At 49.2% G+C, this 17729-nt stretch overlaps 1 protein-coding gene across 1 annotated transcript in view; it reads left to right on the top strand.

Moving 5' to 3' along the window:
- Nucleotides 1–12706: 12706 nt before the first annotated feature.
- ICAM1 (intercellular adhesion molecule 1) overlaps nt 12707–17729 on the top strand; it is an 11306-nt gene continuing 6283 nt past the window's right edge. Inside the window, exons 1-2 of the mRNA XM_010828377.1 lie at nt 12707–12956; nt 14955–15215. Of these exons, the coding sequence (XP_010826679.1) occupies nt 12722–12956; nt 14955–15215 (496 nt within the window). The 5' untranslated portion in view covers nt 12707–12721. The remainder of the gene's footprint in view (nt 12957–14954; nt 15216–17729) is intronic.

The raw sequence follows: 17729 nt of genomic DNA, 5'->3' as shown, positions 1-17729 counted from the left end.
TGGATGGAGGAGCCTGGTAGGCTGCAGTCCATGGGATCGTGAAGAGTTGGACACGACTGAGCGACTTCACTTTCACTTTTCACTTTCATGCATTGGAGAAGGAAATGGCAACCCACTCCAGTGTTCTTGCCTGGAGAATCCCAGGGATGGGGGAGCCTGGTGGGCTACCGTCTATGGGGTCGCACAGAGTCGGACACGAGTGAAGCGACTTAGCAGCAGCAGCAGCAGCAAGCTTATTTAAAAGAGAATTCAGACCTCTAAGTCCATATTGAATACTCTATTTTGTTTCTACCCTCGGAGATCTTACATGACAGTAGGAGACACAAGCCATATAAGCACATATATGATACAATGTTAGCACGTAATTTCCATTCTTGAAAACAGCGTGGAGGTTCTTCATGGGATTAAATGTAAAACCACCATATGATCCAGCAATCCCACTTCTGGGTATATATCCAAAGGAAATGAAATCACTCTCTTGAAGAAATATCTGCACCCCCATGTTCTTTGCAGCATTACTCATAGTAGCCAAGATACGGAAAAAAACTTCAGCATTTGTCAATGGATGGTTGAATAAAGCAGAAGTGCTACAGGGCCTTCCCTGGTAGTTCAGTGATTGGGAGTCCGTGCTTCCACAGAGAGGGGCATGGGTTTGATCCCTGGTCGGGGAAGTAAGATGCCGCATGCCATTTGGTGCGGCCAAAAAGAAGAAAGGGATCATCAGACACATATACACACAGGAAATATTATTCAGCCATCAAGAAGGAGATCCTGCCATTTGCAACAACATGGATGAGCCTGGAGGCCATCATACTAAGTGATATAAGCCAAACACAGAAGCATAAATACCATATGATTTCATTTACAAGTGAAATTTTAAAAAATCAAATGGACAAAAGCAGAGAGTAGAAGGGTGGTTGCCTGGGGCTGGGGGCAAATTTGATTGAAGGATTTAAGCTTTCAGTTGTTAGATGAGTAAGTTCTGAGGATTCAATGTACAGCATGGTGATTATAGCTAATAATACTGCATCGTGTAGTTTGATGGTAGTATTCTTACTATTCATACAAAAAATGCTAGCTAAGGACATCCCTGGTGGTTCAGTGGTTGAAACTCTGCGCTTCCATTGCAGGGGGTGCAGGTTCAGTTGCTGGTTGAAGAACTAAGATCCCTCAGGCTGTGTGGTATGGCCAAAAAATGAAAAAGAGAACCAAGTGAGGTGATGAATGCATTAGCTTGACGGTGGTAGTCATTTTACAGTGGGTATATATATATATATCAAATCATCATGTTGTACACCTTAAATATATGCGATTTCTATTTGTCAATTACATCTTAATAGGGCCGGGGAAAATGCTTTTTAAACTTTCAAGTGGAGGAGTTGTGAAATACAGCTCCCTGGGCCCTACCAGGACCTGCAGAATTTGCCTCCAGGGCCCAGGACTCTGCATTTTCACCCTGGCCCTCTCCTGATGTGCCCCATCCATGACTTAACTGTTTTCAAAAGGCTGATTTGGGGCTGCTTTTAGGCTCTAAGATACTGTAAGATATTGCCCAGAGGCAATATGGCCAGGACAAGACCGTTGCTTTGTCACTTTCATGGGGCTAAATCGGCCCTTCTCTTCCCAGGTGATTCCACAGCCCCAGGGGACTTCTGACAATGTCTGAGACATTTTTTGTTGTTCCCTCTGGGGTGGGGGTGCTGCTGGCATCTAGTATCTAGACAGAGGTCAAGGATGTCCCTAATGCCCCAAGTTATTACTTTTCTTTAATAGTCACAACACAGAGTACAAAATAAAGTGGTAGTTTCTTTACAGTCAACCAAAACGGCCATCTGGTGTGTGGGCCCGGCCGTGTGACCACAGTGACTCATTGACTGAACAGCTCCTCCCTGAAAACATCTCTGGGATGCCTCTAAGGACTGGCTTCAGCGCTCACAACACACTCTTCAAAAGTCCTTGATGGACATAAATTGTGATCCTTAAAGCATCATATTTGACTGAGAGAAAAAGAAAAAACTGACAGTCCCAGTGGTTTGAATTCCATGTTTCCAGTGCTGAGGGTGCAGGTTTGATCCCTGGTTGGAGAACTAAGATCTCACATACCTGCTTGCATAGCTGAGTCACTTTGCTGTGCATCTGAAACTGACACATCATTGTAAATCGACTATATTTCCATTAGAAATAACAATACATTTTTGATTTTAAAAAAAAGTAAAAAGGCAATTTGGAGCAAGTATTAGGAAAGGATACAGAGGCTGAGTGGGAAATGCTGAGCTAAACCCAAATCATTACCAGCCTCTCCCTCTGCCTCTCATCAGTCCCGCAGGGAACGAAGGCCCTAAGAAAGACAATTCTTTTGCTCTGACAGCTCCCAGCCTAGTCATAGAGATGCTTAATAGGGTTCAGCACGGCTGAAAACAGGGAACAGGGTGAAGAAAGAGGTCAGAAGTTGCTGCTCCACACTGCAATTCTTTGGCCAGATCAAGGATGAAAAAGGCATCAGAAAAAGTGATCCCTAACTTTCCTGGTGGTCCAGTGGTTAAGAATCTGCCTGCCAATGCAGGGGACACAGGTTCAATCCCTAATCCGGGACGGTTCCACATGTGGCTGAGAAACAGCCCATGCACCCCAACTACTGAGCCTGCACTGTAGAGCCTGAGCTCTACAGCGAGCGTATCCACCACAAGGAAGGAAGCCTGTGAACCACAGCTAGAGACTAGCCCCTGCTTGCCACACCTAGAGAAAATCCACGAACAGGAATGAAGACCCAAGCAGTCAAAAATAAATAAATAAATAAATTTAAAAAGGATTCGGTGTCAGGATGTGCTAATAATCAGGGCATAATGTGTGAATTCATTTCCTAGGCTGCTTTAGCAAAGTAGCACAGACGAGGGCTTCAACAATAGGACTGGGATTTCCCTCCTAGTCCAGTGGTTAAGACTGACTGCTTCTACTGCAGGGGGCATGGGTTGGATCCCTGGTGGGGTAAGTTCTACCTGCCACACGGTAAAGCCAGAAAAAAGAAGAAGAAGAAAAAAAAAACTAATAAAATAAATGTAGTAACCTGATTTTTAAAAAACAAACAAATAATAGAACTGTACCATCTTATAGTTCTGGAAGTCAGAAGTCCGTGATCAAGATGTCAGCAGGAGACTTCCCTGATGGTCCAGTGGTTAAGAATCTGCCTGCCAATGCAGCGGACACAGGTTTGAGCCCTCAGAGGACACAGATTCAGTCCCTCCTGTAGGAAGTTTCCACATGCCATGGAGCGGTTGGGCCTGTGTGCCCCAGTTAAACCTGCCCACCTAGATCCTGTACTCTGCAACAAGAGAAGCCACCGCAATTAGAGAGTAGCCATTGATCACTGAAACTAGAGAAAGCCTCCACAAAGCAAGGAAGACCCAGCTTAGTAAATAAATAAACAGTGTTAAGGAAAAAAGATGTCAGCAGGGTTGGAACGTCCCTGGTGTCCAGTGGTTAGGACTCTGTGCTTCCATTTGCTGGAGACATGGGTTCAAGGCCTGGACAAGGAACTAAGATCCTTGCATGCCTGGTAGCCCAGCCAAGAAAAAAATACGTATCAACAGGGCTGATTCCTGTTGAGGCTGTGAGGCAGGCTCTGTCCCATCCCTGTCCTCTATCTTCAGGTGGTTTGTTGGTGTCCTTTGCATTTCTTTGCATATCCACTGGGCTTTACTGGTGGCTCACACAGTAAAGAATCCACCTGCAATGCAGGAGACCTGGGTTCCATCCTTGGGTTCTGAAGATCCCCTGGAGAAGAGAATGGCTACCCACTCCAGTATTCTTGGCTGGAGAATTCCATGGACATAGGAGACTGACAAGCTACAGTCCATGGGGTCGCAGAGTCAGACATGACCAAGCGACGAACACTCTGCACTTCTTTATTTGATTGATCACCAGGATCTCTGTCCTCATCTTCAAAGGGCGTAGTCCCTGTGTGTGTGTGTGTGTTCAAATTTCCCCTTTTTATAAGAGCACCAGTCATGTTCAGTTAGGGCCCATCCAAATGATCTTCCCTGAACTTGAGGATCTGCAAAAATCCTGTTTCTAAATAAGATCACAATCTGGGGGTCAGCACTTCCCCCGCCCCTCTGCCTGGGAAGAGAAGTAGTTGAACCCGTGACAGGATGGAGCAAGACTGGCCATGTGGACTGTGGAAGCAGGCACATGTGGCTTTACCACATGTCCTCTTCACTGTTGCCTATTTTGAAATTCTCTGCAATTAAAATATTTTTTTAAAAAGAGAGAGAAATGGGTGAAGAGATTTCTTCAGGGGAGCTGTTGCTGCATGCAAATCCCTATCACACTGGCACTTCCCCGGTGGTCCTGTGGTTGGGAGTCCATACTTTCACTGCTCCTTGGGGTTCAATCCCTCCTCAAGGAACAAAGACCCCACTTGCCCTGCAGTGAAGCAAAAAAAACAAAACAAACCAAAAAAAAACACCCTATCATACACTTTTAGGACATAGGTTAACCCAGAGCCCAGAGAGAAAGAAGACTTCATAGCATTTGAAATATATCCTAAAGACAGAACACCCAAGACTGAGACTGACTTTGGCTTAAGAAAGCTCAAGTGAGGTGATGGCGCTGGGATCTGATATCCTGGAGATCCAGAGGGCAAGAGGAAGGGGGCTGTGATGTAGAGTGAAGGTGTCTGCTTTTTGGTGGTTGGTGTGGAAGGGCTTCCCTGATGGCTCAGATGGTCAAGAATCTGCTTGCAACGCAGAAGACCTGGGTTTGATCCCTGGGTCAGGAAGATCCCCTAGTGAAGGGAATGGATATCCATTCCAGTATTCTTGCCTGAGGAATCCCACGGCCAGAAGAGAGTTGCTTCAGTCCATGGGCTTACAAAGAGTCGGACATGACTGAGTGACTAACACACACACACACACCTGGACGCCCACTAGGAGAGATGAGAGGGTAGATTGACCCCAAGGGCTGAGAAAAGAGCCACAGCCCATACCAGAGGTGCCTCCATCTCATACTTCCTTGGCGATCAGATGGCTAAGACTCTGCTCTCTCAAGGCAGGTGTGTGGGTTCAAAACCTGGTCAAGGAACTAGATCCCACATGCTGCAACTAAGACCCGGTGATGTGTGCATGCTGTTATGTCCGACTCTTTGTGACCCTATAGACTGTACCCCCACCAGGCTCCTCTGTCCATGGGATTCTTCAGGCAAACTACACTGGAGTGGGTTGCTGTACCCTCCTCCAGGGAATCTTCCCAACCCAGGGATCAAACCCCAGGCTCTTCTATCTGCTGCATTGATAGGCGACTTCTTTACCACTAGCGCCACCTGGGAAGACCCGGAGCAGACAAATAATAATAATAATATATTTAAGAAAAAAGATGCCTCCATCTAGCAACGACGTATCCAGGAAAGAAGAAACCTCAAAAAGTTGCTCAGAACACAAGCACACTGCTGGGGAACCTAAGGAAGGGGAAGCCGCCAGCCCAGGAGGAACTGCTCTGCGATGCCTCCTTACACCTCGGTAGGAGAGACCCAAAGGTTGGTGAGAGGAAGCAAGGGGGACAGACAGAGGGTCAAGAGCTGGGGGACCAGGCCCTTCTGCTCTAGCAGGGCCTCCAGGCTCCCATCCAACACCAAGTTCAGAGATTTGAACGTGAGGCTGATGTGGACCTGAGTTCCAGGCAGGATTCGCAGCCAGTGGCATGGCAGAGTCCGCCACAGAATAAACTTTCAGTGAGCTATGGTTTTTCCAGTAGTCATGTATGGATGTGAGAGCTGGACTATAAAGAAAGCTGAGGGCCGAAGAATTGCTGCTTTTGAACTGTGGTGTTGGAAAAGACTCTTGAGAGTCCCTTGCACTGCAAGGAGATCCAACCAGTCCATCCTAAAGGAGATCAGTGCTGAATATTCATTGGAAGGACTGATGCTGAAGCTGAAACTCTAATACTTTGGCCATCTGTTGGGAAGAACTGACTCATTTGAAAAGACCCTGATGCTGGGAAAGATTGAAGGCAGGAGGAGAAGGGGATGACAGAGGATGAGATGGTTGGATGGCATCACCGACTCAATGGACATGAGTTTGAGTAAGCTCCGGAAGTTAATGGGCAGGGAAGCCTGGTGTGCTGTAGTCCATGGGGTCACAAAGAGTCAGAAACGACTGAGCGACTGAACTGAATTGAACTGACCTGAGTGGATGGAGGAGCCAAGTTCTGTTTCGATCAACATCCACACGCCACGCAGTTTTGCTTTCCACTCTTGGGCTGTTATGAGGAACCATGATGTGAGAGTGAATTCATCTGTGGGGAAAAAGGAGGAAGTCTGTGGTCCTGACCAGGAAGTTTGAGGTGGGATTGTCCGAGCTCAGTCGTAAGGAAACAGACAACTTGCAACTACTGCTATCTGTTCTCCTGTGCAAAAATGGTCTTTTGAATTTTATTTATCCATCTATTTATTTACTTATTCATTCTTTTGGCCGTGCCGGGTCTTTATTGGGGCTAGTGGGCTTCTCTTATTGTGGAACATGGGCTCTAAAGCTCACAAGCTCAGTAGTTTTGAGGGCTTAATTGCCCTGAGGCGTGTGGGATGTTAGTTCCCTGAGTGAAGATTGAACCTGTGTCCCCTGCATTGGAAGGCAGATTCTTAACCACTGTACCACTAGGGAAGTCCCATGAATGATGTTGGGTTTGTTTTTTGTAGTTTTTATTTATTTATTTTTTATTGCGTCAGTCTTTAGTACTTGCAGGCTTTCTCTAGTTGCAGCGAGTGGGAAGGGGACACTATTCTGTAGTTGTGGCATGAGGGCTTCTCGCTGCAGTGGCTTCTCTTGTTGCAGAGCAGGGGTTCTAGAGCGTGGGCTCAGAATTTGTGCTGCACCAGCTAGTTGCCCCGAGACATGTGGAGTCTTCCTGGACCAGGGATTGAACCTGTGTCCCCTGCGTTGGAAGGTGGATTCTTAACCACTGGACACCACAGCAGTCCCTAATGGTCTTACTGCAATCTCATTCCCACCCTTTGCAGGATGCATTACCATCCCTTTCTGCAGCTGAGGCCATGAAGTTATCACCAGGGGAAGTGGCCTCTCAAGGTCACAGCTGGTGTCTGGTGCCCTTTGGCCCTATCCCCTCAGCACTTGCTGGTCCCTGCACATCACAGCCACATATCACAGCTCTGTTTTGGGCTCGTCCACTGGACATATCAGAAGGACTGGGGACCACAGTGAGATACCACTTCCCACTCTGGTGGCTCTGACAGTAAAGAATCTGCCTGCAGAGGAGACCTGGGTTCACTCCCAGCATTAGGAAGATCCCCTAGAGAAGGGAATGGCTACCCACTCCAGTGTTCTTGCCTGGAGAATTCCAGGGACTGAGGAGCCTGGTGGGCTACAGTACATTGGGTCACATAGTTGGACACGACTGAGCCACTAATCACATCCATTAGGATGACAATGACCATAATAATTAAACAAAATATATGTTGGCAAAGATGTGGAGAAATTGGAACCCTGGAATCTTTGTATGTTGCTGGTGGGAATGTAAAATGGTTCAGCTGCCAGGAAACACAGTCTCACAGTTCTTCAAAACGTTCACCATGAAATTACCATGTGACTTAACATTTCCACTCCCAGGTAGACACCCAAAAGAAATGAAAAGATGCTCATACAAACACTTGTACAGGAATGCTGATAGCACCATGATTCAGAATAGCCAAAAGGTGGAGGCTACCAAAGTCATTCCATGAATGAAAAACATAAACCTGATTTGGCCTTACAATGGAATGTTACTCAGACCAGGGCCTGAACAGTACGGAGGTTCCTCAGAAAGTTAAAAATAGAACTACCCAAAACATTGTAAGTCAACTCTATTTCAATACATATAGAGAACTAATGTATGCTCCAGCCAGTCCTCTCCTGGGTATTTATCTGAAGGAAACAAAGCTGTTCTTTTGCAAAGACAGATGAGAATTCCCTGGTAATCCAGTGTTTGGGACTTGGCACCTTCATTGTGGGGGCAGGGTTCAATCCCAGGTCAGGAAACTAAGAGCTCACAAAAGTGCAGCTTAAAAAAAAAAAAAAAAAAGGAAAGAAAAAAAGAGGACTTCCCTGGTGGTCCAGTGGTTAAGAATCCACTGTCCAGTGAAGGGGTTGTGGGTTTGATCTCTGATCAGGGAACTTGCCACAGGGCAATTAAGCCTGAGTGTGGCAACCAGTAAGCCTGCTCGCTACAATGAAGAGCCTGGGAGCCAGAAAAGTAAAAAGATGTCTGGACCTTGTGTTCCTAGCCCTGTTACAAGCTGGGGGATGAAATCCTCTAGTACCTTCCATAAAAGCAGTGGGAAAGGAATCCTGGGTTGGAAGAACAGCATGTACGGAATGCTGAGAATAAGTGAAGTTCATTCATTCAACCAATACTATTGACCGTCTGCCTCTAATGACTGGACGTTGATTCAGGTGCTGAGGCTGAGAGATTCCCTGGCCTTCTGGCACTCACGCAAATGGAAGTGATATAATCAAGTCAGTCAAAAGAATTTCAACCAGTGGATGAGTTTCAGTAATGAAACCATTAGAGCAAGTGACAGGGAATGATTAGGCTGTAGCCCAGGATGGAAGGGGCCAGAGGAGCATTGGGAAAAGGTTTTTTTTAAAAAAAAAAAAGAAAATAAAACTTCCCTGATTCTGGGAAAGATTGAAGGCAGGAGGAGAAGGGGAGGACAGAGGATGAGATGGTTGGATGGCATCACCAACTCAGTGGACATGAGTTTGAGCAAACTCTGGCAGTTGGTGATGGACAGGGAAGCCTGGCATGCTGCAGTCCATGAGGTCGCAAAGAGTTGGACACGACTGAGCCACTGAACTGAACTGAATGTATTTATTTATTTATCTATAGTTGCACTGGGTCTTCGTTACTGCTTGGACATTTTTCTAGTTGGGGAGAGCCGGCTTCTCATTGCAGGGGCTCCTCTTGTTGTGGAGCACAGGCTCTAGGTGTGAAGCCTTCAGTAGCTGCAGCACTTGGGCTCAGTAGTTGTGGTGCATGGGCTTAAATGCTCCGAGGCGTGTGGGATCTTCCTGGACTAGGGAAGGAACCATTGTCCCCTACATTGACAGGCAGATTCTGATCCACTGTACCACCAGGGATGTCCTCTGGAAAGGTTGTAAGTGGAGGCTGAGACCCCAAGAAAGGGCTGGCTCCGTCAGGGATGAGAGGAAGTGAATTCCAGTTCAAGGGAACTGCAAGGTGGTCCCACCTGAGCGCAGGATGAGTTCCGAGCAGGCACAGTGCCTGGAGTGGGGTTTGGGTACTTCTGCTCTGGTGCACAGCCTCTGGTCTGCACTGGAGCCATTCCTCCCTTCCTGAGACTGCCTGGCACCCTGGAGGAAGCCCTGCCCTTCCTGATGGCTGTGGAAAGGGGATGGGGGAGCATCTGCTTCCCTTTCTTTCAAGAAAGCACAAAGGGAATGTAGACAGAGAGTGCAAGTTTATTCTGCCAAACTGTCCCTCATTATCATCCCATCCTCATCTCAGGAAATGGCCCTCCACCCTCACAGGATATCAGAGCAGGACAAGGAGCTGACCTTGACTCTGCCCTGCTTCCAAGTCCCAAAAGTGCAGTGTGCCTGCTGCCAAACTGAATGCCAAATTGGATCACGTCTCCAGTCTCCATGGCCCACTCCAGGCTCCATCATTGCTCCCAGTTTCCTGAATCCACCCTGTCCTCCACCAAACCTCTCCTACACACACTGTAGCTACTGCTGTCTCAGGAGGGTACCTGTAAATGCCTGAGTCAGGGGTGTCTCCCCTCTGCTCAGAACCCTCCACAGCTCCCACTTCACTCAGAGGAAAAGCCAAAGTTTTCCCCAGCCCATGTTCTATCCATTCCCTCCCTACCCGCCTCTCCCCCAATTCCCTCCCTCCCTGCACTCCAGCAACAGCAGCCTCCTGGCTTTTCCTTAAGTCAATTCCTACCTCAGGGCCTTTGCACATCCAGTGTACTTTGCCTGGTACATTCCTTCCCTGATATAATCAGGATTCACTCCTCACCTCCCTCTATTCCTGGTTCAATATCACCTTCTTAGTCTTTCCCAGGATGCTCTATTTAGAGTTTTCTGAACCCTCACATTTCCTATTCCCTTCCCTACTTTATTTTTTTCTTAGCACCAAGCACAAGCTACGTCTCCATATGTTTTATTTTTTAAACATTTATGCATTTATTTATCTGTATTGAGTCTTAGTTGTTGCTTGGGTGATCCTCCATCTTCTACTTCCACTTGGGGAATCTTTAGTTGAGGCATGTGAACTCTTAGTGATGCCACGTGGGATCTAGTTCCCTGACCAGGGATGGAACCTGGGCTGGGGCTTTTGGACAGTGGAATCTTAGCCAGTGGCCCACCAGGGAAGAGTCCCTTTATGTATTTTATTTTTGTTTCTGTTGCTCCTACTTTTAATAACGATCTCTGCATGATGGCAGGAATTTTGGTCTCTTCTGTTCATTACTGTGCCCCCAGCACCTGGAATGATGCCTGGCACACAGTAGGTTCTTTAAATTTTCTTTTTGTTTTTCATTGTGTTGGGTCTTCTTTGCTGTGTGGGCTTTTCTCTAGTTGTGGAGAATGAGGGCTACTCTCTAGTTGCGGTTCACTGGCTTCTCCTTAAAGTGGCTTTTCTCCGTGTGGAGCACAGGCTCTAGGGCGCTTGGGCTTCTGTAGTTGTAGGACGGGGACTCAGTTGTGGCTCCCAGGCTCTAGAGCACAGGCTCAGTAGTTGCGGTGTATGCGGTTAGTTGCACCGAGGCATGTGGGATCTTTTCAAATCAGAGATCTAATCTGTCTCCTCTCCATTGGCAGGTGGATTTCTTATCACTGAGCAACCAGGGAGTCCACACTCTAGGCTGTCAACACTGTTTAAGCCACTGTGGAGCTAGAGAAGGAAGAACCACGGTTTACGGTTTTTAAACATTGGAAGGACTGATGCTAAAGCTGAAACTCCAATACTTTGGCCACCTCATGCGAAGAGTTGACTCATTGGAAAAGACTCTGATGTTGGGAGGGATTGGGGGCAGGAGGAGAAGGGGACGACAGAAGATGAGATGGATAGATGGCATCACCGACTCTATGGACATGAGTTTGAGTGAACTCCGGGAGTTGGTGACGGACAGGGAGGCCTGGCGTGCTGCGATTCATGGGGTCGCAAAGAATCGGACACGACTGAGCGACTGAACTGAACTGAACTGAACTGAAACCTCCGTAAAACTTGGGCCGCGCGGGGGAGCTCTCCGCTCGCACACTTGGGGCTGGGGCCAAAATAAACAATGATCTTAACTTGCTAAAAACCCGCCGGAAAGTGACCCCAGCGGAGGATTTTCCCAGACCTTCCGAGGGACGTCCCCGGTCCCCACTCGGCACCTTTTCCCAGGCCGTTTGGGGCGGGAATTCAGCACCCTCCACCCTTAAGAAGAAAGATCCCCGTGGAAATTCCTTAGGAACAATCTGGGAGCAGCGAGGAAAGCTTTTCTGGCTGGGCAGTGACTCGCAGCCCCTTCCCCGGGGGAAGGGCTCGAGCGTCCCTGAATGATCCTCCCTTCCCAGTCTGCCGCGCGACCTTCTTGGCCTTTCTCTGGTCTCCATGGCGACAAAGCGCGCGCCCCACAACAGGAAGCCTTAGGCGGCGGGGCTCCGCGCTTGGAGACTCCAGGATCCCTAGCCTTGAAGGGGCGGTTGCCGAGTTTGTGGATGACCGGCGCAGGCGAGGGCTGAAGCCGGGGGCGATGGCGTGCGGCTTAAATGCGCAGCGCCGGACCTCCCAGCATCCCGCGCCCTCTCCCTACAAATACAAATAGAACAAGCCCGGGCGAACACCCGCACAGATTTAGTGCTGGTACCTGGGGTTGGAGTTTCAGAAGCTGCGCGCAGACGGCGGGAGTTTGAGCGCCCCCTCTCCTCCCCCATTCCGGGCCTGGGAGCTACCTCAGTTTCCCTGCCGAGGGCAAGGGTTCGAGCGCCCCCGCTCCCCGCCCCGGTCGAGGTCTTTGGCCTCAGTTTCCCCGCGGAGCCTGGGAACAGCAACTCGCTGCGTCAGGACCACGAGGCTTCCTTTTTTTTTTTCCTGGAAGCTGTAAAGACGCCCCCGTGGCCGAGGTCCAGGCCGAAAGGGGAAGCGATGAGTAGGGGAGTAGAAGTGCCCATCCGTGGGGGATGCAGCGCCCCGGATGTGATGCGCCTTGAGTCTTCCCCTCCAGGGTTCACAGGCGCCTGGAAGTGCCTGGGCCTGCTGCGGTCGCTTCTCGAGAAATCTCGGTGTCATCTGGGCGGGTACTTGCCCCTTAGGGCAGGGGCACCCGTGATCGAGAGCGCCCCAGGAGGATCCTGGGCCCCACCGAAGCGAGGGACGGTCCACTCGATTAGAGGCCTGCTTGTGCTGGGGAGTTAGACTTGAGTTCTAATGCCCTCAAAGCTGGAAGCCTCAGTCTACCCCTCCGTGGAAGGGACACGATAACAGTCCCTACTGTCTAGGGTGGTTGGCAGGATCCAATAAAGCTCTTAGCGCAGTGTAAACGCAAAATCAAGGTTAGCCTGGCCCGGGGACAGGAACCCTAGCTCCGGGAGTCTTCCCTGGGTTATTTTTTTGGCCGCTGCCGCCAGGCAGCCCTCAGGACTTGAATTCGGAAATTCCGGTGTTGAGCGGCCACCGAGGGGGGACATAACCGACTTCGGCCAGGCACCCTCTCAACCCGGAAATGCCCGGGCCCTTGTTCCGGAGGGGAAAGCAGGAGGTTTCCGGGAAGCACCGCCCCCTTGGCCCCCCTCGGCCAGCCCAGCGGTATAAAAGGACCCGCGAAGCCCTGGGCGCCACAGTCTTAGCCGCGCGCCTCCGCCCCGGCTGGTCCGCCCCGCCTCCGCCTGCGATGGCTCTCGGCGCCGCCCCTGCAGCACAGCTTGCGCTCCTGGCCCTGCTCGGGACTCTGCTCCCAGGTGAGTCAGGGGTGAGGGCTGCCGTCGAGTCAGCTTTCGGGATCCGAGGTGCGCCCTGAAGCCATGGGACGACCGGCTCCCGACCGGCTGGGAATAAGGCTATTCGTACTTAGGTCAGTGTTTCTGGGAAGTTGGGGTTAGAGGCACCGATTGAAAGTCAGCAGCCGAGGGTTCCCATCCAGACCCTTCATGGCCCTATCCTGTGCTCTCCGACTGCGGATTGCCCCTCCCGAGGATCTACAGGTTTTCCGCTGTAAAATGGAGACGTTTAACAGTGGCCACCTCGCAGTGGTTGTGTCCTGGCCCCAGGAGGTGGTCTGACGGTGTAGACACACGCCCCAACCTTTAGGTAGACTGGAACCTCCCTCCCCCACCCCGCCATGCACATGTTCCTCACCCCGTGTCCCTAGGGGGAAGTCCAGGACTCTGCTCAGGGGAATTCCAGGGCTGACTTGCCCAGGGAGCAGAGGTTGAGAAGTGGGATGCCCCTGCAGCCCTTCCTCACCTCCAGCTAGGAGGAAGGTGAGAAGGGGAACTGTGCTGTGTGCTGTGCTAAGTTCCTTCAGTTGTGTCCAACTCTTTGCCACACCATGGACTGTAGCCTGCCAGGCTCTTCTATCCATGGAATTCTCCAGGCAAGAATACTGAATTCCCAACCCAGTCTCCTGGGTTGGGACACTGGAACCCGTGCCTCCTTCGGCTCCTGCATTGCAGGCAGATTCTTTACTGCTGAGCTACGGGGGAAGCCCAGGAGAAGCGGGACAGCTGGCCTCAAATGCTGGCCACTTTGAAAAGCAGGAGTGTGAAAAATCCACACCATGGTTACCAGCTCAACGAAGAGTTCTAATTCAGACTCTAATCTGGAGTCTACCCTTTTCTAGCTGAGTAACCTCGCTTCGTGTGTAGGGCTCACCAGGCTCCTCTGTGCATGGGATTTCCGGGCAAGAATACTGGAGCGGGTTGCCATTTTCTCCTCCAGGGGATCTTCCCGACCCAGGGATCGAACCTGGATCACTTGCACTGGCAGGGGGGGTCTTTACCACCTGGGAAGGCCCAGCATCCCTTCCGATCTCAAAATTTCCTTCTGAAATGGGAAGGATTCCAGAATCACCCTTGGAGAATTCAAAGAGCTGCTGTTTCCCTCCATCCCAGATGGAGTAGACCTAAAGTTGAAGGCAGAAATCTTTTTTTTTTTTTTTTGGGGGGGGGGTGTTGGCGAATAGGATGGATGGGCTCAGAGAGACATTTTTTCAGCTTTGAAAGTGCTGTGGTCTGAGGGAGCTCATCAGAACAGACCACCTCTTTCTTATCTGCAGCCACTGCCTACCTGCCCTGTGCTAGGAGTTGCTTATGTCAGCGGAAGTTGTGGTGACTGTATTTGCCCACTTTATAGATAGAGGAAAGTGAGGCCCAGAGAGGGGAAACCACTTGTCCAAGGGAGTGGGGACTAGCCTGATTGGAGCCCCTTTACCCCTGAAGGGCTGGCTCCCTCCCCTTGACCTCTTGGGATTGAAACATACACTGACTTCATGCCCCTCTTTTGCTAAAATCCTCCCCGTCTGCTCAGAAGTTCCTCAGAATGAAGACCACATCCCTGGCATGGCTTAACACTGCCTGCATGATTCTTTTGACCCTGTTTCCCCCCAACTTACCCCTTACTCTGCTCCAGCCACCCTGCCTCAGGACCTCTGTACTTGCTATTCCTGGAGGTCATTTTCCTTTTCTCTGGAATGGCTTGCTTCCGCTCTTCATCCTAATCTCTGGCTCACATATTCCCCAGTCACCAAGGCACTGTCTGTTCTCTCATCCCATTTTGTTTTTGCCAAAACCCTTGTCAGCATCAGTTGTTAATTATGTTGTTTACTCATGAATTTTTCTGTCTCCCACACTGAAGGCAGAGTTTTGTCTTGTTCAATGCTGTGTCCCCAGCACGGGCTGAATGCAGTAATATTGATGAGCCCCAGCTGTCATGCCTGACAACCCCCCTTTTGATTCCAGGGCCTGGAGGTGCCGGAATATCAATACATCCTTCAAAAGCCATCATACCCCGTGGAGACTCCCTGACGGTGAACTGCAGTAACTCCTGTGACCAAAAGTCAACATTTGGCCTAGAGACTGTATTAATCAAGGAGGAAGTGGGCCGTGGGGACAACTGGAAGGTTTTTCAACTGCATGATGTGCAGGAAGACATCGAGCTGTTTTGCTACTCAAACTGTCACAAGGAACAGACAATAGCTTCAATGAACCTCACCGTATACTGTGAGTGGCTGGGTCCAGGGCCTGGACTAGGCAGACTGTGCTGGGGAGGTGGACAGGGGAGTCCCCAGCAGGTTGGAACAACCTTTATGACTTGGTGGGTGAAGGCAGGGTCTCACTGAAGAGCAGGGGTTCTATCTTTGGAAAGTCTCATTGTTGGTCTGGAACTCTTCCTTGAACTTCCTTGGGCGTGCCTTTGGAGTATGGTCAGAGAATCAGAACATTCAAGAATGCTGGCTCTCTAGGCCTCTTAAAACAGATGACAAAGTTGTAGATCTGACTCTTTAGAAAAAGATGCTGGGGGTTTCCCGGCAGTGGTTAGGATTCCGGGATTTCACTACCTTGGACTAGGTTCAATCCCTGAGATCTATCATCCTGCAAGCCTCACAGCTTGGCCAAAGGGGGAAAAAAAAAAAAAAAGATGAGAATTCAAATTAGCCCTGAGATGACACTTTTCACTTATTGGCAACAATCCAGAGAATTGATAACAGCTGTGTTGGCAAGGGTGTGCAGAAGCAGGTAATCCTAGGACATTGCTGACAGTGTAGGGGTGCAAAAAGCACAACTTCCAGTGGGGCAGGGGGCAGCAGTCTTCAAAAATGTCACACAAGGGGGTCCTTTGATAGAGAAGCCCACTCCTGGGAATTGGGGCTATAGATGGTCCTACCCATGAGGGAACTGAGAGGGGGCAGGGTTATTCACTGTGGCTTGATCAGGACGCGCAAAAATTTGCAAGCCACTCGAATGTAGGGAACTGGGGAAAGAGAGCAGTTTGATCTGGAATAGTATGCAACCGTATAAAAGAAGGAGACCGCTCTCCCCAACCCCTGGCAATCACTAGTCTGCTTTCTGTCTCTGTGTTTTCCTATTGTGGACATTTCCTTTACATGGATCATGGAGTGTGTGGCCCAGTGTATCTGGCTTCTTTCACTTATCAAACTGTTCAAGGTTTATCCATGTTACAGCATGTATTAGTACTTAATGCCTTTTATGGCTAAATAATATTTTATCGTATGGATGTAGAACATTTTATCTACCCATTAGTTGATGGCCATTTGGCTTGTTTCCATCTTTTTAGGTGGGATAGTGGTCACTCTAGCAGAGAGAGAGTGCTAGTGGTTGATGGGGGCATTTAGGGGACTTCTGGGGTGACTAAAAAAATTCTATCTTGAGTAGTATTTACAAGAGTCCTAACCTTAAAGCAGTTATATTAACCTGCACATTTACTTTTTTATGGTTTTCTGCTTCTTAGTATAACAATTAAAAATGTTTTTTAAAAAAGAATGAGATGGAAACTGCCAGGGGTACTGTCAAGTTCAAAAGAAGTAAGGTCCTGTCCAGAATCAGTAGTACACCTATCACAGTGTTAGAGAGCCACAGGGGCTAGGTGAGGAAGACTGTGTTTCTGCATTAAAGAGCCCTGAGAGGAAACACAGTAAATGAGAATAATAGCTGGCTGTGAGCAGAGAAGCTGGGGGCCTCTGGGAGAGGGCAGGGGGTCTAGTTTTCTCTGTGTACCTTTTGTTTCCTTTGGGCATTTTGACGTGTGACAGTGAATTAACATGAATATAAGCAATAAATCAGTTCAGTTCAGTTCAGTCTCTCAGTCATGTCCAACTCTTTGCAACCCCGTAGACTACAGCACTCCAGGCTTCCCTGTCCATCATCAACTCCCGGAGCTTGCTCAAACTCATGGCCATTGAGTCGGTGATGCCATCCAACCATCTCATCCTCTGTCTTCCCCTTCTCCTTCTGCCTTCAATCTTTCCCAGCATCAGGGTCTTTTCCAGTGAGTCAGTTCTTTGAATCAGGTGGCCAAAGTGTTGGAGTTTCAGCTTCAGCATCAGTCCTTTCAGTGAATATTCAGGACTGATTTCCTTTAGGATTGACTGGTTTGATCTCCTTGCAGTCCAAGGGACTGTCAAGAGTCTTCTCCAACACCACAGTTCAAAAGCATCAATTCTTCAGTGCTCAGCTTTCTTTATGGTACAGTTCTCACATCCATACATGACTACTGGAAAAACGGATCCGCCTGCAATGCAGGAGACCTGGGTTCTATCCCTGGGTTGGGAAGATCCCCTGGAGAAGGGAAAGGCTACCCACTCCAGTATTCTGGCTTGGAGAATTCCATGGATACTATATTATTCATTTGGGCTTCCCTGATAGCTGAGTTGGTAAAGAAATAGAGACATGAATTTCAAATTAAAACAGAAGAAAATAAAAAAGGAGGAAAGAAAGAAGATTGGCCTACTGGCTTTGGGATTAGACAGCCTTGGGTTCTAGTCCCAGCATGTGTGTGTGTGTGTGTGTGTTCAGTCGTGTCCAACTCTTTGCGGCCCCATGGACTGTAGCCTGCGAGGCTCCTCTGTTCATGGGATTCTGTAGTCAAGAATACTGGAATGATTGCTGCTTCCTACTCTAGGGGATCTTCCTGACCAGGGTTTGAACAAGCATCCACTGTCTCCTACATTGGCAGGTGGATTCTTTACCACTGAGCCACCTGGGAAACCCCTAGCT

This window comes from Bison bison, unplaced genomic scaffold, assembly GCF_000754665.1.
Source record: "Bison bison bison isolate TAMUID 2011002044 unplaced genomic scaffold, Bison_UMD1.0 scf7180017864492, whole genome shotgun sequence".
Classification (NCBI taxonomy): domain Eukaryota; kingdom Metazoa; phylum Chordata; class Mammalia; order Artiodactyla; family Bovidae; genus Bison; species Bison bison.
The sequence above is the reverse complement of the archived record's forward strand: the minus strand, read 5'-3'. Positions and strand labels throughout refer to the sequence as shown.